Source organism: Anguilla rostrata, chromosome 9 (assembly GCF_018555375.3).
Source record: "Anguilla rostrata isolate EN2019 chromosome 9, ASM1855537v3, whole genome shotgun sequence".
NCBI classification, from domain to species: Eukaryota; Metazoa; Chordata; class Actinopteri; order Anguilliformes; family Anguillidae; genus Anguilla; species Anguilla rostrata.
Genome location: NC_057941.1, coordinates 12,291,529 through 12,317,034, shown reverse-complemented (window position 1 = coordinate 12,317,034; position 25,506 = coordinate 12,291,529). Strand labels below are relative to the sequence as shown.

At 41.8% G+C, this 25,506-nt stretch overlaps 1 protein-coding gene across 1 annotated transcript in view; it reads right to left on the bottom strand.

Annotated features, from left to right (window-relative positions):
• Nucleotides 1-4,849: 4,849 nt before the first annotated feature.
• Nucleotides 4,850-25,506, bottom strand: part of LOC135262959 (ephrin-B1-like) — an 80,155-nt gene continuing 59,498 nt past the window's right edge. Inside the window, exons 3-5 of the mRNA XM_064350430.1 lie at nucleotides 18,226-18,318; nucleotides 12,841-12,975; nucleotides 4,850-9,627 (exon numbers count right to left, since the gene is read on the bottom strand). Coding sequence (XP_064206500.1) covers nucleotides 9,245-9,627; nucleotides 12,841-12,975; nucleotides 18,226-18,318 — 611 coding nt within the window. The 3' untranslated portion in view covers nucleotides 4,850-9,244. The remainder of the gene's footprint in view (nucleotides 9,628-12,840; nucleotides 12,976-18,225; nucleotides 18,319-25,506) is intronic.

Below are 25,506 nucleotides of genomic sequence, written 5' to 3'. Positions count from 1 at the left end.
TGGAATTCCCATCCCCCCATCCCCCACACCCCCATGTTAAAACCTTCATAGCTATGATCTATGTCCTGATGACACACTGTATATTGGAGTATGGGGTGTTTAGCTTAACGGAAGTAGAAATACATTAAAGGACATGCCATTGCATGATGGCCAGCAGACTCAGTGTTCTATTGGCTTCCTGACATGTTGCTATTTTCTTTAAGTGCAGAGTACATACTGAGATACCATGGTTACAAGCAAAGTTCCAAGCTTCTTTTTTTTTTTTTTTTTTGAAAACAGCAGGTTTTATTTGAATGAAGTGTTTTAACAAAAAATGTTGACAATGCATGGCTCTTGTAGAACACTTAAACTTATATTTAAGAAAAGTAAATTGTGAACTGAGCCTTTTCACCGAATTGCCCTGTGTTTAACAAGGTAATGCCCATGATAGTGAGATAGCATGCATTTCTGTGTCCTGTCCAAGGTTTTGGACTAATCAGGTTTGTATAATAGATATATCGAAAACTAGATCAGCCAGAATGTGATGACTTATCGGGTTACATTTCCCATCAGTCCGTATCCATTCGTATTGCTGGCCATTCGCTGAGAGAAATCTGGTCCAGAACATCATCCAAAAGCATTCTTATTATTACATTACCGAGCTTGACTAATGCATGGGAATGTGTTACTGATCACATTTAGAGGAATATAATCTGTACAGGAAATGTTTTCAAAGATGCCCTCCAAATGTAATATTATACACAGAATTTAAACCCACTGATGCAGTCACGTGGTACAATCTATCATTTATATTTCAAGGCTATTGTCGAGAAGATGCTTATATCTGATCGTATGCTGATCATATTTGTGTAATGGAGATAGTCAGCTCTTGAGTGATACAGTTTGAAATGGTTAATGACGATGGCATGTGTATTTGTAGCTGTTAACTCAAACAAATGTCAAACAAATACTCAGCGTACCATTACGGCTTCATGGGTTAATGAAATTAATTTTTTAAATATTACGGTCCCCCGTTTTGTATAAACTGAAGTGTTGAATGTACTCACTTGCAAGTATTATTAAATATTATATTATGTCTATGGAAATCGTTTGCCAGTATAAATATAGCATGCTTCTCTTTTCATGATGTTCAGGATTGATTTAAACATAAATTAAAACACTGGATCAGCATTATACACAATGTATGCCAGACATGTACAGTATACTTTATAAATATGTATATCATCACACTTCAATCAAATTATTGATCACAGCCAAAATATAGTGCTGCAATGGCTGCTGTGAATGGATTAAAAGCTCCCTCAAATCAGTACGGGTGTCCTTTTGCTAAAAGTTCAGTTCCTGTCCCCACATGTGAATACAGTTGACATTTTGACCCAAGTTAAAAAAGAACATTATAAATAAACTATGTACAACGGGGGTTATTGGTTGAATGGCTGCAAAAGGTTAATGTTGCTTGTTCAGAAAATATGCTTTGTTCAGTATTTATTTTCCCAGAATTCTTTTACAAAGAAAAATACCATAAATCATATGAGGTTAATCTCCTCTTCATACTCTAGGGTATATAAGAACATTGTTCCACTTGTTCTGGGCTGGAAGAAGTTGAATGGTTGGAATCAGACTGACTGGCTTCTGGAGTCAGAAACAGAGAGCAAGTTAAACATGCACACAATTCCTGCATTTCCTATTACCTAAGCAGCCAAGGGCAGGAATTATCAGACAAAGGCATCATTTTACTGAGCAAGGCAGCTGTCAGGACTTGCCCAGCAACCGGTGATTAGGCATAAGCAGTGTAAACCATGCAGCACACATTTCATCGATTTGGGGCGGGGGAGGGAGTGCTGAGAAACATAGGAATGTGTCCCCCTCGACTCCAATAGAGACTCAGTGACAATGATAATTTGACGTACCATTTCCACAACACGTGTATACACACGCACACACATGCACACACAGGCACACACTAACCCTCTCTCTCTCTCTCTCCATCATTTAGCTTGCTTTAAGGCTTTTTGCCATCCATCCAAGTCTGACAGCAAGAGATAGAGGATAATTTATTATACATCTCACATCATTAGACATCTCACTGTTAGACTTTCATCAAAATGATGTTATTGCTGGGTTCCAAATCTGGCAGTCCACATCGAGTGTTTCATCAAATGGATGACATTCAAGAACAAAAGCCGGGTTGAAAGACGTGTTTCGAGGATTCTTCAGCATTGAGAGTTAAGATCTAGCATTAAGAAGTGCACAGGGTGGAAAACTTTGTGGCTGGCAGAAAGTAATGTTCATAAATTGCAGTTTTTTTCATAAGATAATAGCATATCTCAAATTTTCCCCTCAGTTGGGTAGATATTATTACCTTTTCCCAGGAACAGAGTGCACACATTACCCCCTGCCCAAATATGAACTATAAATTCAGCAGTTGTCTTGTGAAGATTCACACAGGCATAGCTAAGCACTATGTGAATATTCTGATCGGAAAATATGGCAGAATCGAAGCGGCCCCAGCCAGAAGAACAGCAGTTCATCATTAGTGCAGGTCTCCCTGTGGTTCGGAGTAAATGAAGAGCCTTGCCGGTGCAGTCCAGGTTAGACTGTTATGAAACACACACCAACTCCTCTCTGGAAAGTCAGATGAGCGTATCCATCTCCAGGCTGTTTTCAGGTAGTGGCAGGGAATCAAATTCCGCAGGCTGCATTCATACTGCGTCATCGCTGCGTGATCCCTGGCTGACTGCGGTTATTGTGCGACTGCTCTGTCAACCAGACTGGATCCCAGCAACAGACAACGACATATCTGTTACCAGGCCCTGGCTGTCAAATTGCAATATTGAATCAGCTCAATTTAGTTTAAAATCAGCAGAGGGAGAAGGCTGCATAAATATAATCATTTGAGGCGAGCGAGAGAGAATTTCTTTAAAAGGGAAGGCACAGAAACGATGGTGCCGAGTTGCTGTTTTGGTTTAATGTCTGCAAGGACATGAGCATAATGCCGGCTGCCTGCAGGTAACGTGCTCCAAGTGACTGCAGGGAATAATCCTTGGGGGCTAGCATTGGCTGGTGTTGCAAACTCCAAGTGCATCCCTTGTTAGCAACAACACTTTGTGACAGGCACATGACAGGCTAATACCCCGAGAATCCGAACAGCCACGCTGCGTTGCAGCCTGCACCTTGATCACGCATTACCGATGAAGCGATTATTCTCAGTGGCACATTTCCACCGAGGCACGCACTTAACCGAGACAGCACGCATCAGGCACAAACAAAAAGCGTGCGAATAAACAACATCAAGCACAGGCGCTCAAGTGCGAAGCATGCACCGGAAGCCATTTTCTAATGCGCCGCTCAGAGCTCAAGACCACGCCTCTCAAACACGGACCGGACTGTCGACTGCTTTCCATCCATCTCCAGTTCGCTTCTTCTCTTTCTGTCATACGCCGTGCACAAAAACGTCTGCGGTTTCTCAAGGAAGCTCCGCGCAGACGCTTAACGCTCAAGTGTACTGATGCGTGACCTGGCGTGGCCTTTTCGTTAAAAAAGCCACTGTCTGAACTCGTAGCACGAAGATTGCAGGTTCGACTGCAGACGCGGGAGGGTTTCCAACCATAGCCGCAGACAGCGCCTGGCTCCGCCGAACCCGGGGCCTTGCGTTGCTGTGTTCTGGCAATTGCGTGTCTGTGCAGGACGCGAGACGGACTGGTCTTTGTCAGAAGAAGTTTGTGTTTTTTGGAATGGGCGCTGACGTTTTCAGATACCATGAGCTGAGGGACGCCTGGATATGTATGATATCAGATTCCAGCAAAGTCAGCACAGCGGCGCATTGTTGAGCCAGGTGGATCAACATGAGCTTCAGAATAAAAGAATCTTTTAAAAACACCACGTATGACCCCCAAATGTTTTTTTTCTAAGTGGTGCTGTCTCTTTAGTCATCTACAGGCAGATCCTGGAATTGTATGGACAGCTTGTCTGCCACAAATTGATTTCTATTGGAAATAGATATACAGTATTTTTTTAATATTACTCTGATTACATGCATGGTACTTGGAAGGTTTTCCACATTGGTCCAGACAATTATTTGCCTTACACTTGAATATTCTATGATACAGGCCTTAGCAGTCAAATCAGGTGATTTTTAATCTCACTGCTGCCATATATAGTACCTTTAAAAATCAAGATAAATCAAAGTGAATTTAAATAGCATTTAAAATATATATCTATGAGGACATTTAATCATTACACTGTATATTACATCCTGTCATTACAACAACAAAAAAAAAACATTTAAAAAAGGCTACCTATCAGATATACAAGTAGATAACATGGACAAGCAAGTAACCATATATCTACTAAATCTACGGGTGAGTTTTAGTAATTCTGCAATAAGAAATGTAATCAGGGCATTATCTTCTGATTAACTGTCATACGCTGTTGTCCTCAATTCTAAAATGGACACACTGGCATGAATCCAAGGTAAGCAGTTGTACTACATTTTTCATTGGAAGCATAATGATTATGGAAAATAGCCTTTATGTAATAGTGCCTGTTGACAAGAAATCATACCATTAGCATTTCAGCTAGTCTGATCTCATTTGGACACCTGCAATTGAGTGCTGGCCTCATGCCTCAGACAAGAGCATGTAAAGCCATTCTTCACTGTTGATCACTGCGTTATTGTTGTTCTAACAAATAAACACACCTCTCTTGCATGAATTAAAATGAGCCATGGTAATTGTTAAGAATTAATAATAGCTGCCTACTTGTCCCACTAACTCAGTAGAGGGACCTGGAACTCATACAACAGTATGAAAAGAAACCTTTGACCTGGGAATAAAAAAAAGAGACAAAATTCCATAGGAAAAAAATTTATTTATCAATATGCAATATCAGGTTTTCAAACTTGGCTCATGGAATTGTCATTCCATTGAAACTGGTTATGCTGAACTGGGAAAAAAGCTGCATTGAGAAAGGCAAGAAATAAAATAAATGAACTGACATTTATGGAGCAGATACAAAGAAACACAATTTCACTGGGTTTGCATACATGTACATTGAACATAATACTGTGTCTTTAACATGAACAGAAATTAAAAAAACAGATGGAGCATAATGGTGGCCAGGGAAAGTGAACAACCAGTTGTGCTGAAGGGACATTGTTTTGGTGAGAGTGTTTCCCTCAGCAGATGCATACTGATGGTCTCGTTTTAGCTGTGCTAACTAGCTGGTGAGGCAGAGGAATTGATAACCTACCATATGACATCAAGCTGGTTCAGTCTTTACATTTTTTAAAGTTTCCCTGGAGTGATGAGCCGTCTTAAGTTGCAGAGGCCAGAAGAACGTAGCTCTTAGTTGACAGCAGAGGAATGTCTTTAGGGGCTGGGGTTGGTCATTAGGGAGAGCCTGTGCTAATACTGTGGTGAGCAGTAAAGGTCATTCACCTTGGTGTCCAAAAACTAAGCAAGACAAGCCAACATGGCCGCTTTTTTAAGTTCACTACAGCCATGGGTTCTGCAGGGCTTTTATACTGTGCTGATCCTCTGCTCAATCTGACTTATGCTATTATGGATAGGATTACCATCCTTTAGTGACAATGATTAAAAACAGTTTTAGTTGACTACAAGAGGCTGTCCATCCACATAGAGACCTAAAAACTGCAGCAGAAGTAATAAAGATGGCGTAGAACTCACACAATAAAAACAGGTGTTTAGAAATAACTGATGGTATAAATGGTGGCACTTCATGATTGCAAGGCAACAGGTGCTCCCCACTGGTTGTTCACTTAACCTGTGAAAGGTTCACTACTATAATTTCAGTGATAGAGGGATAACTGGGTCACTGAGAATATTTCAATTGAATGAAATGCACAGAAAATTGAATTAATGTGTCAATAAAATTTGTCCCCCTCATGTCCCCCAACAAAATGATTTATGACACTGAACAAAAAAAAAAAAATCTCTGCTAAGTAGTGAACCTTGCAATTTTTTATTTTTTTTTCCATTGCAATACCTGGCACTTTTACACCCGTTCTAACAGATTTGTGTATCTTTTACTAACAAAAAAAGCAATCAAGAAAATAATTCAAAAGTTTATACAAAATGTCTTTTAAAAAAAGACAACTATTTACAAAAATTTCTGCATTAAAAAACCTAATTAGATATTTTTCATAAATGGGGCTCTAATAAATGTCATTTTTAAATTTACCATTTTCACATATTTACATTATTTCAATTTTTACCAGTTGTAAATGAACTCATTTACAATACAGGTATTTCAACTAAAATAAAAGGAAAAAAAAAAAAACAACAAAAGAAGAAAATGAACATAAAATGTAACACTTTACACTGTAGAGTGTTGTGATGGGCATATTAAAGTATATTTAACGTGTTTTGAATTGGAAAATGGTAAGCCTTGATGGATTTTTAGGTCTCTATGTAGTATGCCTGAACTACTGTCAGTTATGTCCCTTCCAAAAAAGTAATATTTGTTAAAATATTAACATATAAGGAATACATTGTAGTCTAAACCCAGGTCATATATACACATTTACAGAATTTTGCCCCTTTCATAAGTGTACTTTTAAAGATATTGTAGAATATTCAAAAGAAAATGTATAATTTTTTTTATAATATACTCTATAATATATAAATAAAATGACATGTGAAAGGAGCAATAATTGAAATATGTTATATGACACACTATGACATAAAAAATATATATATATATTCCTTTTATGTTTTAACAAATACAACTGTTTTGAAATTGATGGGACTCGCTGTCCACAAAAATGTCTGTTGTGTATAAAGAATAGATTTACTTCCGTATTTTTCTGAAATGAAGGTTCTTCAAAAACGCATCTTCTGTCTGCTTAAGCAATGCATTTCAATCAAGACACAACCCATCAGTGAAACACAAGTTTAGTACTTCTGACTCAACTAATTCACAGTTCAAATAGAAAATGCGGCCCTGTCGAAGCCTTGTGAGAGCATAAACACTGAACAGATACAGTAAGTCTAGCGGTTTACCCAAGCGAATCTTCGGAACTCTCCTGCTGTTTTGGATGAAAACATGTCCTTATCCGGCTGCTGCGTGCACTGTTTGGGTTAGCTTCGATAAATCAGTGCCTTGTTTGCTGCATTTAAATCAACGGGCATAACTAAAACCTGTACAGCTTGGATTGCCTCAATACAAGGAGACAAGAAACGCAAAGCAGGCAGCTGAAATGTTTGACATTGAGGAACATTTGAGGACAGTTTTAACTTTGTGTTTTGCCCAGTTGCTTAGTGAACCGCAACAGAGAAAGCAGCCATTTTTCACCCCATAGTAGCCAGATGGCTTTACTTATGACAGACCAGAAAATAACAGGTGCTGACAAAAAAAAAGCTGATTAGAGCAAAGTCTTTATAGGTAGACAGAAGACAATGCTTTAAATTACTCAGCATTGGTGTACCTGTGCAGGATTAAAAAAGGATATTATGCTATTATGCTCAAACCTGAGGTAAAAAAAAGACCCATATTTATGCACACAATAAGGGTTCTATTATAAAAACCTTTTTGTAGTAACAACTAATTTTGAGATAAAAAGGGGCAGGTGATTTTTTTAAATTTTATTAAGAACAGCACTTTATCCATGATTGTAGCCCTGCAGTATGTAGGCCTGGAAACTGGCTATCTGCTGGAGAGAAATTAATTAACAACTGAAGTAAAGTCTTTGTGGATTTACCATGTATAGGTTTACATAAGTTTTGTTTATGAGATGTAGCTTTGTTTTTCTGATTACCAAGGTTCTGTGGTGCAAGGTTCTGAATTGCAGCCACAGTAGCTTCTTTACCACACTTTTTCTCATCTGTTTCCCCCCTTTACTTTGTGTACTGAAGTGCAGCAAAACACACAAACATATTTCCTTTAACCCCCTCCAAGCTTAACACTTACTAGACCGTGCCAGGCCTTACATGGGTGCAATCTAGTCAGCCAAAATATCCAACAGAAAGCAAGTTGAGTAATTCTTATTATCAACCAATCACTCGCACCCATATCAGTGAGCACATATGAAGAAAGGAGGAAAATGTTGCATGCCATATAAACGCATTTCATTGGCCTCTGCGATGTTGAGTTCGGCGTGGATACTGAGAGGTGAAAACTTGCGAACCGAGGTGACTCCTGTCCTATCTGATAGCATCTTAATTGCCACTCACGTTTCTTATTTTCCTACAAATTTGATCTTGTTATTCTTTCTTCGCCACGAGCGTCGCTCTGAGCCGGCTCCGAGCCCAGAGTTCAACAGGACAGCCTAGAATTTCAGAGGGATTTCAGATAAGAGGCGACCTGTAATTCTGAGGGTTTTTCATTCCTTGTTATTCTCACATTATTTCAGAGGTCAGCCATCATAACCTTTTATCGGTCTCATCTTAATTAACGGCGTCTAGCGACTCTTGGTGTGAACCGCTCGCCTGTCGTTAATTTACCCGCAGGACGCTTATTCATGCTTCCCTTGGCGCGTATTGTCTTAGCTTGTCCGGACATGTTCTGACAAGCCCAAGATTTACAGAAGAACACCTAGCTAGTATCGATGAACTCTGCGGTCCTAACCGCAGGCGGCAAGCTGAAGCTACCTTAGAACTGACATGTTGCAGGCGAGGAGAAAATGGGGGAAAAATAAAACACTCTATTATATAGATTAACTAATGGTTAAAAAAAAAAGAAAAAAATTTAAGGGGTAGAAAGTGGTGAAAGAGAATCTTGGTGACTTCCGCCATCCAAGACATTAAAGGTAAACACGTCGAGAGAGAGAAAATGGCGTCACACTATTACGCACTGTGCCCTGATACAAGAGCGATCTATGAGGGCCTGGCTACTGCTCCGAATTCCATGAATTCCTTGCTTTTTGGAAATACCCAGCTCGGCAGGCTGCCCCGCTCTCAAAACACCTAAACGCTTTAGCATTCCCGCCTTTCTCCTTCTGCACACGGAGAACAGCAAAAACATGGAGGATACACTTTCAGTGAGAAACAGGACAAGGAGAAGGTCTAGATGCCCAAGCATCCTGCCTTTGGCCTACAGAGAAACGTCAAAGAGTCTTTACCATTGTGTCCATGTAGACCTTCCGTCTTTTATCTTCCTTTTTTCCTCTCTTCTCTTGCGTTCACTATTTAAAGCATCATACGTGTCTATTGACATCAGAAGGTCTAGGTAGTAAAAAGGTAGACCTCAATTCTCTAAAATGAAAAGGTCCTACAAACGTTGTTCCTCACACTTTGTAATAGATGTTGGCGGGGCTCTGGGGAGGCATCTCCTGCACTATATAGACAGGGTGTCCGTAGTCCCCGCTCACCTTCTCGTAGTGGGGACAGTAGTTGTTCTCTGTAGTCCGTAACGGGATGATGATGTCACTGGGTTCCGAGCCCGCGTTCCCAGAGCACTTGGGGCTGGCCAGCGTGCTGAGCGACAGAGCCGCCGTCCGCTGCTGGGTGTGCTTCCTGGCGCGCTTCCGTATCTTGATGAGGAGGATGATGAGGATGATGATGATGAGAAGGAAGATGACGCAGCCCGCCCCGATGGCAGCAAAAAGGGCCGGCTTGGAGCTGAAGATGCCCTCAGCCGAGTTGGACTTGTTGTCCTGGTTCATGGTGTCTGGGTGAGAGAGAGAACACGGATTAAGAACCAGACCACCCAGCCCACATAGAGCAGTGCTCTCTTGCCAGTACAGAAGTGAAAGAGACAGGGATAATCATCTCTCCCGTAATAGGGGTGAACCCCGACAAACTTCGCCAGTGCGGCTGCACTCTTGCGAGGAACCCCATTATTTTCACAAGTTCTGCTTCGTCCCGAGAGACACCCTTAATACGACTTGACTGTGTGTGTGCGTGTGTGTGTGTGTGTAAGGTGGAGGGGGGGGGGGGGGGGGGGGGAGGATTGGTCAGCCTTCCTCCTCAAATGACACCATATTTTTTCCTCGCACGTATCCTCAGAGAGGATTGAACTGTGTAGGTTTTCCCATATGTTCTGAGTCCACACAAGGGTTAGAGAAGAGAAACTGTTTAAACTTATGTGCCCCACAGGTCCAGAGTGTGAAAGAAATCAAAACACCGGCCTCTCATTAGATGCAAAGGCTGAAGACTGATTCCAATTAGGGCGACGAGCCTGTTTCCTGTGCGGTCCCTCTCCCCAATGCCAATTTTCTCACCATTTCCTTCACTATTTATTCTCAGCTGCACCCCTGCCCTTTGACTGTGGTGGCACTGCTTCCAGGCTGATGCTATGGAATCAAACCAAGGGCTGAAGTTCCTTTATGGGTTACCTAACGTGTAACCCAAGAGGTATCAGTTTGCACTTTTTTTTCCTCGGCGAGAGGTGAAAAAAGTGAAAAAAAAAGAAGAAAAAACTCTTCCTGAGGTAAACAGTTGGAAAGAAACACTATTGATCTTGTCGGCGTATAAGACTTTAAATTGGAATTTGTGCGGAAGGCAGCCGAGTTTATCTGTTTTGTGTCCCGGCCTGTATCGCTCCCTTTGTTTTTTCCCTCTTTTTTTTTAGTTTGACAAAACAAGCCAGCTGGAAGGGCTGCGTAGTGGCAATGCGGTGCTTCTCTCTTGTACAGTAATGAAGTTAGACCACCTGCAGGTTAATGAGTTGCGGGATGTGATCAAGACACGGAACATTAGCCTTCCACATGCTTGTCAGTACATCTCTGTGTTCCTCTGCACTGACACAGCTGAAATACTATATACATTTTTTTCATCAGTTTTCTCAATTGGTGTTTTGCATGTGACCCCTCTTCATACCGATTGTTTTGTCTGCCTAAGCCTATCCTGTTAACAGAAACTGAGCTGTCTGTTCTGCAAAACCAAAGAACCTGCGTTCATCTAAAAATATTTGATGTTTCCTTCAAACTTTCAGGTAAGAGGGTAGTTTGTGGTTCTTGGGGGGCCCGACGTTTAGTTTTTTCTTTTTCTTTTTTAGGTGTCTAACCATCACAGAATGCCCTCACACCTCTGTCACTATAATTCCTGGATCTGGCCATATTCATCCTAAAACACTGTTGAACCATCATTATTCACATTTCTGTATTACCGTAGTGAACGTTCACCCAATTTTTTTGCCGTGACGATTTCCAGCCACTCTGGCGACGATGGAAAATAAGCAGAGCGTATTTTTTGCGCGCGCGCGTGTCCGTCGTCCCGGCCGACCGCGGACGCACCGTGCGCGTTTGGCCGCGGTTCAGTTGCGGCGGCGGCGTTGGCTTCCGGACAGGCACGTCGAACCCCGCGTCTTTATCGCGTTCCTCTCCGTCCCCGCGGCGCGAGGAAGCTCGGGACGCTCCCGCCTCACAGGTCATTCCGCCCTTCCTACGCGTTCGCGCACGCCCGTTTAAAGAAACGGGGCCGAGATGGCGGCTCGGAGCGCGAAGCGCCCTGGGAAGGCGGTTGCGCCTCGCTGGAAGAGGACAGCGCCGTGGGAGTCTTGGCCGCGGCCCAGGCAGGAAGGGAAAGGCCGTTTTTTTTTGTGCACATCTGATTTTGTTTTGTCCCTCGGCAAGCCCTGGGCTCAGAGGGAAAAATGACTTTCTAAACCTTTAGAAACTCTCAACATTTTAATGCTTAGTCTAGGGGGAAAAAAAAAATCTGTCAGTTTTGGCGACTGACACAAAAGCGGAACGTACGCAATTTTTTTTTCTACATCCAAAAAACGCACATGCCAAAAAAATCTCCTCCGCGCCTCTGAATGGTTTTAATAGTCTCCGAAAGTCTTATCGGCAGCTCCATCTCGGCGCTCCGGCTATGGTTTTAATTTTTCGTTGCCGCACTCGAACAGCACGTCGATCTGCATTACCGCTCGCCGCGATTAAATGCTGAAGTGTCCTCCGAGCAGGGGAACGGTGCGGCGGGAAAGAAGACAGGGAAAGCAAAACAAAAAAAAACAACATCTGATTACGGGCTCGCTGTGATCAAATAGAGGGAATCTGAAATTACTCTGACGTGGTCAATGGAAGTGCAGGCTATCACTTAGGAGATGAAAGACCCATTCACAAGCATCGAGGATCTCTTCAAAATCAGATAAAAAGAGAAATGTTGCAGATGAATTACTATGGTACTATTGAATACATTGAAAATGCAAAGCCGGCTTTTTTATCTCTTGCCTTTGAAACAAGCGAACCAGATGTTGTCTGTTACAAATAACGGAACTGTACAAATAGTTTTTTTTGGGGTGTGGAAGAAAAGCACGTTCTAGCTAGAGAACCACTGCCTGCTTGTGGAATGAAATTACTGAGCGCTAAAATATGCAAACATAAACTGTGCGATAAAATGTGTGCATAGAAAGTATAAACAGTGATAAAGCACATGGACACAATGGTAACTGTTTGACATATGCATTATCAGATATGTAAACTAAGTGTCTAGCAACTTGCTAACATCCTACTAATACGGACAATAGAAATGTAATGTTCATTTTTTAGAACAGCATTATCAGATCATTCTCTTAGTCTACACACACACACACACACACACACGCACACACTCAATGTTGTCATGTACACAATGACCTATCATCTGTTACGGTTAAAACAAACAACAGCATGAAATGCTCAAACATCGGTTTCTTATTTTTCATTGTTAATCAGATTTTAAGCTACTAGAACACAATATTAGTTCAATCTGTGAGTCAGGGTGCACAAATAAAACCAGCACAGGATGGCTTTTATGCTCCAAGTTTCAGGTATTCTTTGAAATTCCAAGCACCACCACAACCCTGTGACACACAGCCTATCCATCATTATTTCTTGTCCAGGTTCCAGAAAGTTCTAGGAGTCGTGCTGTGACACGCTCGGTGGGAGTACACCCTCACCTGGATTGCCTTGCTCTCCTGCACCATCCTTGTCTTTCTTCTTGGCAGGGGTGGTGGTGGAGTCTTTCACCACGTTGTCCTGCTCTTTGCTCGGCTGTTCGGTGATCGCCGGGTCCGGAACGACCGCGTTCGGGTCTGTAACAATGACGGCAGACGGATCATTTGTTACTACGTATATTCAGCCCAAGACGTACACGCATTGCACAAGGCAGATATATGAATGACCCTACATCATAACCTGCTCCACTGACCTTGCTTTGTTGTTTTGTCATCCTCCTTGCCAAAAGTAATTGTTTTTTTTTTTTTAAACCAGTATTGTTATCATCAAACACGTAATCAGTTGTGAAATAAATGGAGCAGACAAATGTAAAGCCAGAACGTTTTCAGCAATGCATTACTGTAAATCCTTGCCAAACGCAGTTATAAGATATCATCACTGCTTGTCCCCCGTCAATAAAGACATTCTCATTGTGACGACATTAATGTTTTTTTATGGTTCATCTCTGGGGCACTGCTAACAAGTTTAAGAGGGATTGATCGAAAGACTGCAGAAAATAAAAATGACTAAGTCTTGGACTGGTCATTATGCAAGGTATATTTCACTCGTCCTCTCCCCTGAGAACCTTGAAAGCCAGAAAATATAAATTCTTTAATATTTTACACATAAAATAGATAAATGTGCTTAGCATATATTTATCCACCTGTTTCATTCCAGGGATGACCTGAAAAGGATTAAGCATCATCTTTAATTAAGGCTTTCCTAGATGTAATTTAGATGTACTCTGGGAATTTGAGTTTAAAAAACACAAATACATTTTTTCCCCATGGAAATAATGCCAGTTGGAGGCAATGTGTTATACTGAACCCACATGCTGCCCTTAATACCAAGATCTTTTTATTTCATTTATCCTGTAATAAAAATAAAATAAAATAAAAGCCTTGAGCAGAAAAGAAGTTCAAATAAAGTAACATAATTGGCAAGAGTCTGTGCTAATCTTTTTACAGATAAAGACAAGTTTATGCCTCTGTTCAGTCTGTATTCAATGCATTTCCAGCCTTGCTGGTGATGAAAGATACTACTCCACAGCAATCTGAGGAAGGTCATTAAGATGTTTTTGCTCTTCTCATGCATTTCACTTTATTACAAATTTGGCAGTAGCGAAAACTAGATGAAAAAGAAATAGAAAAATAAAACATTGATTTCAATTTGTTATTCAGTGATAAGGGCAGCCTTGGTGGCTGTAGTAAACAAACCAGAAGGCTACAGGAAGTTGTTTTCTGGTCGTTGGGTTTCTAATTTACATGTGAATGTCCCTGGTGCTTAGATGGGGGGGGGGGGGGTGGAGGGGGGTGGTGGCACGGGGGGTGATGATGTGGCCGCTTACGGGGCTGTCAATTAATACACATCCAGAGAAACACAAAGCACTAGCTTTCAAGGGTACGACATGCTCTCGGTACAAAGCAACAGAGGCTACAATTTCAGTACAAATAAGGAAAATCCCCTTTGTGGTTTTTACGAATATTCAGTCCACAAGAGATTTATACAACTCATTTCACGATTAAAGCTCGGAAGAATGGTGCCAGAATTGTGCATCATTAAATATATCAATAAAACGGTACAATGAAAAGTATTTGAAATAAAGACAGTGAAACGACTCGAAACACAATAAAGTTCTACTTTGAGTCAGCCTCGCCTTTTCCGTTGCTTTTTTGGGGTTTGAAAGCACTGTACGGAGAAAAATTCAATAAATCACTGATCTGATCTTTGAGGCCACTACCATGGAGTCTACAGCCTCCTTTTTATATACTTCTTCAGACGTACAATTTCTAAACCGTGTCTGGTTAAATGGAAAATAAATGAATGAATAAAAATGAACACCAACCCAAAGTGGAACGTGTTGATTGCTTGTAATTAATCACTTGTTTGATTTTCTATTAAGTGTTATGACTTGTTTGCCACAAATACCCTAGCTAAATACAAATCTGCTGAGGAAATGTGTCTGGACATTTACTGGCAGGAAGTGTATCACTTTAGAGATGCCTGAAGGAAATAGGACGCCTGTTGACTGTGCCAAAGCTTCATTTTTAAACACTTTGAGGTTGCTGGTTTTGATGAAAGCCCCTCCAAAATATGCATTCGTACATTCGTCAAACACACTGCAGTCTGTTTGTGTTATACACTTAAAGTCATACACGCACTTAAACTTATACACACAATCCAAGTATAGCCAGTAAGTTCTGAATCGGGAAAGGAGAATAACGTAATTAACAGCAGATACCGTTACCCAGTTACTACCCATTGTTTTGTTTTAATTCAGCTTGCTCACAATTGTGACCAGAATCCAAAAGAATAACAACGGCATGGGTTGAAAACAATACCTACACAGTGATTGTTAATGCAAGAGAACATCATTGTCCCAGAACATTATTTTTTGTTGTGTCTGTGTGTGTGTGTGTGTGTGTGTGTGTGTAGATACATGTACAGTGAGCTCTATAATGTTTGGGACAAAGATTTAATTTTTTTCTTGATTTGGCTTTGTACTCCAAAATCCATGTGGTTAAAGTGTACATTCTAAACTTTTATTAAAGGGTATTTTGATACATTGGTATCACCCCTTTTGTGGTTTCACCACTTTTAGTTTTTATACATACTGTAGTCCCCTTATTCCAGGGCACCATAGCGTTTGGGAAAAATGGCTTAACAAGCGTTTCTGATTAATCAGGTATGTTTAATTGCTTCCTTAGTGCAGGTATAACAGAGCTTTCAGTATCTAGTGTTTATTTTAGCACATATTTTGTGTTACAAAAATACAATTTTTGTGGGACAAAGGGAGACTTTGACATTGTTGTACACAGACTTTGTTGCAGTAAGTGTTGTCCTTAATTAGACATGGCGGAGTGTTAAAAACGGACACATTTATGAGTTGTTTTTAACACATCGATGTGTGACCTACCGGCAGTGCCCTATTTATGTTCTCTAATGATTCTAATCTTGTGATAGTGCTGATAACGTCCGTTTCTCATTGAGATCATGTGGCTAACCCTGCATTTATTTTAGCTTACATGCAATACCAATCAACAATCAACAGTTGTAGCATAACATTTCATAACTCTTTACATCTGTTTTATAGGTATAGACTGCAGTTTGTGGGCTTTGCTAAATAATAATAATAATAATAATAATAATAATAATAACAATATCTTCTTTTTCTTCTTGGATTCATATGGCCATAGAAAACAGTTCTGAACAGTTATTGTATATTTAAAAATACTCCGTTACTTTTGAGAAATAAATCGTAAACATCTCTGAAACAGGCTCATTGTGAAACACTATCGTTTTAAAAAAGACTAAATAAAACATCTGCTGCACCCAAACCGCAGGGGTTTACTTCAGGTAAACACACATTTATTTCCTACATACACAGGCAGTTATCTCAATTACAGACAGATGAAGCATCCGCATCTTTTCAATCACCTCCCCAGAAGCAAACGCACAAGAGACCGCTTCAAACTCCTGGGGCTTGAATCATCATCTGTCCATTCCCACATGATGCACGACTGCCAGTTCCCCAGCAACACTCAGAACTCGTGGCAGAATAGGGTTTAAGTAATTACATATCAACTTTTTATTGCAATTCATTATTCATAAGGCGCATATATTTTCACTCTCGGTTTACAGAAGTGAGAAACAAGTATCCTGGCCAAGGAAAAGACGAATATTTCTGGAATTTAAAAAAATTTGAAAACAAATCACGTGAGAAGCCAAGACAATAGGCTGTATTTTTTAATAAAGCAAACAACTGGAATTAATTATCCCTGAAGTCAAATCAATAATAATTATCCCAGGCCTGATAAATAAAATCATCTGCAGTATTCAATGCTATGAACCTCATAACCTCATTTCCAAACAGAGGCTTATCTTCAAGCCGTCTTGGACTCTTTTGTGTCGGGTAATTTTTATCTTTTTTTCTGGGCCTTTCGTAAAAGGAGGAGTGCGTAGAAGAGGGGCTCATTTACAAGCATACGACTGACCTGGACGCTCCAATTCCTCTAACAACACCCCTAGCTGAGTTTAGTCTTTAGATAGCAAGAATGATGCTAAATGGCCGAGCATATGTTGAGTGACTGCCTATACATGAAAATACATTACATCACCCAGCCTATATGTGTTCACCTTTGTTTTTTAATCAGTCATGACAATATTAAAAGCAGGTGCACATTATGCCTTGTGCTATTGCTACTTCAAATCGCAAACCTTGTCACCTGAATATGAGGGATGGGACAAGCCAAAGACTAGGCCGCTCTCTCTATGGTGAATGCCATGGACCTGATCTCTAGATATCGACATCTGTGGCTGCAAGGGATCACTCTGAGGCTGCTGGGTAATCTTGATAACAGTGTCAGCCCTTGTTTGATTGTTGGTTAACATGGGCAGCAAGTGTTTGGGCTCCAGAGTCAGAGAAGAGTCGTTGTGCTACATTGTTTTAGACATTCAAAACACTTAACATATCCTCCTGGCTTCATGCAGAAACCATGGCACCGCATCCAAGAAATGACAATCCAAGGGCTTTATGGATCTTACACTTCTTCTTTAATAACTCTGGGAAGTAGAGGTTTCTTGTAATAAATGGGAATGTGTGTGGAGATGCTTGCACTCAAAAGCTTGAGTAGTCTCCAAATCTTTCTTCTTTTTTTATTATGAGAACGTAATGAAAGTTTTGTCAAATATATTTCTCATTCCATTTTTCCCCCTGAAAGATTATAAATAGAATAAAAGGTAATGTCTGAAACTCCCATTTTATGAGAAATGAAGTCATTGGGTTAGTTTTCATACACTGTGAGAGGCTCTTTGCGTGGAATATCCACCGTAAATTCCACCGCCAGGAGCAATTCAGTTTATGAACAATCACTTATGAAACGCTTCTCTTAGCCTGAAGTCATGGCCCGTCTGTCTACAAAGCATTCCTTTCAGTCAGCCAGCATCCTTTCATTTGGCCTGTGGAGAACACATTGTCCAGAGGCTGGGCTGGCAAAGGCAAATATTGCTCAAATAAAGTGTTTTGTTTCACCTATTCGACAATATCTGGACCGTTGCTCGATCTACAGAGTGAATAACAGTGCTTTCAGAAATCGGCAGGTACAGGGTGGGAGAGGATTTTGCATTCATGTCCACCTTCACCTTTATCAACAACTGTTTTCAACTGTTACTGCAGCACAGTGGACACCTATGGAGCCACAGGATATGCACATTTGCGTAGAGCATTTTTATTTTTTTATATATTATACATTGAATTTGTGGCAAGGAGTTAAATTTGCTTGTGGAGAGCCAGAGGGACTGTTACATTTCATCAATTTGTTGATCAATGATGAGGTACTGAAACTTACCCTGGCCCACTTTCATGACGATCTTCATGGAGCGCGTGTTGCAGACTCCGCCCTCCCGGTTCTCCAAGCCTTCCAGGGTCCCGTTGGACGTGGCTGTGGCGAAGACAAAGAAACAGAGACCGCACATTAGCGAATACTCCGTGAAATATTAGGAGCCATAGATCAAGTACGCTTCTGGTTAAAGTATGCATTACCCCTAAAAGAGACCAGGAAGAAGTACAGCATTGATTGATATAAGAGGTCAGAACGTGGGGCTCTTGTACCTTAAAAAGTCACAGTCGGTTGGAATCCATGCTTCACTACGAGCAATTTAACCGGGGCTTTCGCAAAGTTCTCTAAGGAAACATTTATTTCATAAGTTAAATCTGCTGGCAGCACACGGCAGGTGGGTTTGATCAAACCCGCTGGCACTGGCCTCTCACCATCAAGCTCTCCTAAGTGCCAGTGGAATAAAAGCTCCTATACATTATGTGTTTATACACACGTGTATATGCTGGGAGGCGGAAAAAAAAAAAAAAAAACAACCGCGGGGGAAAATGTGCAAGGGGGCTTTTCTCGTCTTACCGAGATATTGCCTGTGATTGTAATCTTATCCCGGGGGAATGTGGTGACTCTGGAAGCCCTGTTGAAATCAAGGCGTTCTGGGAGGGAGGTGCGCAAGCTGTTCGGTCCGTCATTTTGTCAACGGTAATCACCCCTTCTGCCCGCTTTCCCTCCTCCCCGTGCTTAAACTAAGGGTTTTTGTTCTTCCTTTTTTTTCCAGAAAGGAATGCGTCGAGCAATTTGACGATGAGGGTCATGCCAGCGGCAATTATAGCGAGCTGCAAATGCCAAGGGCTTAACTTTTCCCTTTCTCTATGCCCTGTAATTAGTGACTGGGTGGCACAGTGGGCTAAACCCCTTATCTCAGGGGGCTTGTCTTCAAATCCAACTCCATTGAGGAGGCTGAGCGAACCCATTTCCTTGCTGTCAGCTGTGCCTCTCGAGAACTTGAGTCACACACAATGTGGTGCAACTGGCACTTTATTCAGTATTCAGGTGGGGGGGAACAGCCCGGAATGAATGCACGCCTCTCTCTCTCTCGACATATCGCTCTCACGAGGGGTGTTACCACGGGTATGCCAGGACCTTTTTGCCATTTGATTCTTTTCAACCCGGCTTCATGGCAATTTTTTTAAAAATCCTTGTTCTGAACCACCCCTCCCAAACTTTCAATGCCCTTACCCCAGCATATCCCCTCATCCACGCCTACGGGCAGAGCGCCTTATTAGTTTGTCCAGATGCCGTGCTCAGTAAGTGTGGTGAATGACTGTCCGTTTGAGAAAACGGCCCGACTAATAAGATCCTACTCTCCCTGACTCAAAGCCCTCTTGTGGCTGCAAAGGCATGGGATTGTGGGATAGGGGGTAGGCGATGCTAATGTGGGCTGAGGAGGAGGTGTCATGTTAGAAGAGTGCCTGTGATCATCACAGAATTTAGAAAGGGACACTTGTTAACCCTTGCATTTCTGTTTGTTCCATACTCTACACAGTCCCCGGCATTTATCGGTTTTAACATGGCTCATCAAGACAGGATTACACAGTGGGCTCAATAAAGGTCAAGCACATTAATTCATAGTTTGGAAATTAAGTGTTGTGGGACTTTTATCTGGATGATGATGCCAATTCCTGTCAAAATCACCAATGTTTTCATGAAAAAAAGACCTGAATTACTTGAGACTTGACTTTGTTAAAGTCATGTTTTTTGATTGTGCTGGGCTGTTGACAAGAATTTTCGGTAAACTGCATTGTCTTGTCAAGCACATTCTTGACATGGTGTTGCACTGTGGTAAACTTACTGCCCCCTGCTGGTGATCATGTGCTGCTCTCATCCTGCTGATTTGGAGTCTTGCCTGGATGAGTTGTGATGGCCTGTTTGCTTCCCCCTCCCTACGGGCCTACATAAACTGTGCTGTTGCTTAAGAAACCGCTGTTCCTGTGTTGAAAACAGACTGTTTTGTGGTTTGGTTGCTGTTGACGTGGTGTTCCCATCTGGGTGGCTATTATTTTTGAGAGTTTATGACAGTCCGGGAGGACAGTAAGTATGATGTCCTTTTGTTTCTTTTTAGTTGTCGTGAGTCAGATCTCTACTCTCCAAGTAAGACTCAAAATCATTATTTTTCCACAAAGGCCTACTTTCTTGTCTAAGGTCACTCTTATGTTGCTTGCATTTGTATTTAAATGTAATAATAAATGACCCTAACTTCCCAGTTATTGAGAGACTTTGGTGACTTAATAATAGAATGCTTTACCACAGGTAATCATAAAAACAGGAAGTTCATTGACTGGCCACTTCCTGAGTCTACATCAGCATACGGGACATGCTGAATCACAGCAAGTTGCAAAAAGGAAGCCATCAGGGGTCACCCACAACCAGTGTCCTTTTGGGACAGCAAGCTGAATAGCCAATGGAATGAATCAGAGAACAGTGAGTAGGACAGCCTCCTCTTCCTGTAGGCAAATCCCAGCATAGGCCTTGTGCTTTATTAATGACCCCAAGACGCAGGGTTAAATGAAAATGATTCATGATGGAAGCCATGAACTTGTGTGGCGCAGTCATAAGATGAACTGACTGACCCAGACAGGGCATGCAAGCACTAATAGGGCCCTTCACTCCGCGGTTCAGGCTTCAGCGATCCCATCAGGAAGCTGACCCCACCCCTTCTGATTGAGTTCTCCACCACGCGAGAGAGGCACAGCCAAAGTAATGTTAGGGCAAAGTAAAAGTGACAGTCTAACCTTCACTTGTTTGATGGAGCAGGAGAAGTAAAACTAAAGACACAACTCATTAGTCTCCCCTGATTACATTAACTGCAACATCAGGCTTCCATGTTCTCCGCCACTGGCTCCTTGACACGAGCCCTGGAGATTCCCACCACTCCGCTAAAGAAAGTCACGCACTTTGTCCTCCCCCATTTTGTTTTTCATTCTAGATGTGTAATGTACAAAATGGAGACGTGGCACATCGAAGGTTTCTCCATTTTGTTTTTTGGTTTACAGCGCCCGATAAATTAAAACGGGGTTAAAAAATAAATAAAACACCGGCAATCAACAGCCAACAGCAATTACCCGGAGAACAAATTGTGTTTTAGTTTTTAGAATGGATCCTTAACGGTCTATTAGCGGACAGGCGGGCGTTGAGTGGGAGTGGGTCTGCTGCCTGAATGATGTCACCACTTATTGAGATGCATGGGTCTGGGACAGGTGCCAGACTCAGGCCGAGTTGTCATGCTCAAAATGAGCGCGCCGCGGTATCAGAAAGCAGCAGGACAATTCAAGATGACTCTATTGAATTAGTCTCACGTTGTACAGACTGAGTCAGCCCAGGCCCGTTTTTTCAAGTGTCATTTTAAAGTTTGACAGCAAACGACGCAGTCCAACTGCTCTTCAGAGTCTGATCTCCGTATAAAGTTACAATCCATTTAGGACATTTAATGTCTTGCGCATTTGTATTCACAATGCGTTCCAGATTTTCAGCTTTATTAATATATCGCCTTTCTTTTTTTTTTTTGTAATGAGCTGTGCTCTAAAATATAGATGCACATAGAAACAAAGAATTTAGTTTTTCTGTGCGCCGCTATCTCTTAGATGTATTCTGTAAAAGTGCATGTGAATGGAATATCTCCATGGAGAACGGTAATCAAACACCGCTCTTCATTGTTCCAGCCCCACAAAGGTCACCTTTGAAGCAGCCAGCATCTCGAAGGCAGGATATGAAACAGGTCCCGGAGAAGGAGCGGGCAGCGTCCGTTCTCTCCGCGCCCGCCGCCGCCGCTGCCGACCGCGCGCTAAATCCAAGCGGCGGATCCCATTTCAAAACCAACAAGGGGCGGAGGCGGGGGCGTAGCCACTCGCCGGCTCGCCTTGGGCCGGGGCGACACAAGGCCCTTTTTGTTCACCTTTCGCGCCCCCCGAGAAATACCGCCTGCCTGATGACGAGCGGCGAGGCGGCCGCGGGGTCAGAGCCCTCGCGGTGCCTGACCCCGCGCCGGCCGCCATTTCAGCCTCGCGCCCCGGCTTGGCCCCGGCGATTGAGGTTCCACCCGAAGGGACCCGGGCACCGCTGATTGTGTGAACGGGGTCTTGCTACAGGCAAACAGATGTGAGAACAGCCCTTTCCAATTAAGCTTTCACCGCTGAAACATCTGCACCCTTCATGTGGCTCGCAGAGAAAGAGAGGTGTTAAACGACCAGACAGCCTGGCTTCTTGTTTTTTTACCATCTTGCAAGATTTACAGTTTAGAAAAAGTAATAAATAAATAAATGTTTGCAAGGACACTAATGCAGAGAGTATGGCTGTGACAGGCTGGAAGTAAAATCAGCCGTAGCATCCTGTTCTTGTGAGAACTGAAACCATTCTTACGCTTCTTTAGGGTGGATAGTGCTCCCATACCACCTTGAACACTCAAAACACACTTTGCGCTGCATGCCCTCATGTTGCTAAAGGGGAATTTTTTTGCCGTATGTTATTGCTTTGTTACAAAAACTTCCTGAAAGATTTCAGTCTTCCCACCTGCTTTCAGTTGGGCTATGAGCTCTGAACTCTGGTCCAAAGGTGTGACACAAAAAAATGTACCCTTTTTCCAAAGTGAACAAGCTAATTCTTGTTATTTTTAGCATATGCCATTTTAATGATACTTTGTTTTATTTCAGTGAACGGCCGAGTGGATGTGTTTGGTAAATGGCTGTGTCTGTTCCCAGGATGCTACCCTTGCAGAATGGCTAACCTGCTCATTTCACCTCAGAAACACACTTAAGAGCTTGTTAAGCCTCACCGCACTGAAAACTGCAATGCCATTGACCAGCTCAACAAGCAAAGCTTTGTCAATCTGATGCCTACTGGTGTTAGAAATGACAGACTGTAAACAAGCTGTAAACAAATGCACAATACACAACACACACGATATACACCTGCTTAATAAAAGTCACATATAGGGCTTAGGTGGTGACATCATGTGTGACAGCGACTGCGGTCGGTCCGGTTTTACTGTCACTGACAACTTGATTCATTGTCTCCTTACATTTAGGCACATTTCGAATGTAATGTTCTGGTCTTCAAGTGACCACCACAATGCATTGAGATATGAGCCGTCCCTTCCGCTAGGCAGCTCAGTCAATGTAGGTGGCATAGGCAGCTTGAATAAACACTCAGACGGCCCTGCATTGAAAAAAAAAAAAAAAAAAAAAAAATCCTGTATAGTGTTACCAAGGCGTGTGGCTCAGCACTAGTGTATTTGATATATTTGAAAATAAATTGCTTTTATAGAAGGCTTGGCAGTGAGAACAGTCATAAAATATAGCCTAAGGAACTTGAATTAGAGTATGGCTATTCATGACTCACACTAGTGGGATAAAACATTTTTTTTTTAAAACCTGCATTTGCCCACAATTAATCCCCTCAAATAAACGCACAACAGCTTAATTGTGAGACTCTGAGGAAGTTTTCCGCCCAGATTTGAAACTGTTTGCAGTGGTTCTCCCATTCTAACTCTTTGCATCTTTAATTAAGTAAAACATGTTCCCTCTTGATCTCTCTCTTTTCTTTTTGGTCCCTGGGCAGGCAAGATCCAAAGCAGGCACGGTCTTGCAAAACGTGGTCTTCACGCTTCAACAGAAATATTTGGGCTTTGAAACAGAAGTTACTGTTCCTGAAATTGGGGTGTGTCGAGGGTAGGGTGGGTGGGGGGGGGGTTGTAGTATGTGTGTGAAACAACTAATTCTTTACTCTCCCGAAAGAATCCTGGATGAGGATATGAAGTTGGAAGAATTCAGGTCTTGGCTCTGCTGACATCATTTCCTGTGGTTTGTTCTCATCTAAATACCTAATTGAGAGTCATGAGACATGTGTGATACATCTCATCACTTTTGACCTCTCTGTGTCAATCTCTGCAATATACACTGACAAAGTTTTAATTATAGATATATACAGTTCAGGTTCTGTTTACAACCATTGGTATGTAACACCGCTGACCTTCCTTGTTCTGTCGGCAAGAAGAAGGGCTAAATTCCAGGGCTAGTCAAATTGCTTTGAGATGCTTTAAATTGTTTACTCTTCAAACTTCAGTGTCAGTAATACCACCATTTTATTTGAAGGATATGTGTTCAAACTGACTCTACACATAAAAACTGCAATCATTCAGAGTGCACAGAGTCCGTTGACCTGTAATGACTCACTCAGTAAATGAGTATAAAACTGTCTACATTATCAAATTGATAAAACCCTGTTAGCCTTCAAGGATTTGTTGATTTATGTTTTCTGTTTCTCACCCATCGCCAGTTAGGTTTTTATACTGACTGATTCGGGTTAGAAACCTTGAGTGTTCAGTTATCTATCATACCAGTGGTCAAATACGACTGGTAACAGAAATACACATCATAAATGTGTCTTATATGAGCAATGGCAACTGTAGTTTTTTTTTTTTACTTTCCCAGGCAGAAAGTTATTACACTTGCAATTAAAAGCAAAGAAACAAGATTTTTTTTATCCAATACATTTCTTTCAACTATAGAAACCATTGCGCTACCAATTCTGGCTCCTGTGACGTCAAAGAGCATAAGTGGCTCAAACATCACAATTTTTTTACCCTTCACTTCTCCTTATGCCTCTATTCTGGCATCCCAGAGTGCTTTTTTTTGGGAATGCCTTTCAAGTTTTAAAATGAAAAATGTGTGTCATCCACGTCCCAAATGCTATCACCCTGGCAGCTTTGCACCAGGCTCCTGCCAAACAGGAACACAGACATTCTGTTTTGGTAGTGACGAGACCTCTGGTGACCTACTGCTCGAAACCACCAGACAAACGGTACAGTCAACTACAAAACTAACATGGTAAAGCAAACACCATAGAGAGCTATAAAAAGCCCTGATGACAGACAGACTTAAGAGGAAAGAACAGCCCATTGTAAACTAAACTCCCAGCAAGTGAGGACCAAAGAGAAACATTTTTTTCTCTCCCTGAAGGCAAAACTAGCATGTGTACGTGTGAGAAAGAGAGAGTGTGTGTGTCTGTGTGTGTGCGTGTATGTGAGAGAGAGAGAGAGAGAGAACAAGTGTACTTTTTCAGAGACATCTGTTAAAGCACTGCATCAGCACTGAAAGTCAGAGATGATTCCTCCCAATCCCTCCCTCTGGTCTAGCCTGGGGGTGTCTCCATTAGCCTTAATGAATGACAGCCACCAAAAATCTTTTTAACAATACTCTGACCAACGACAGAGCTCCCTTTTTACTATCATTATCCTGTGGT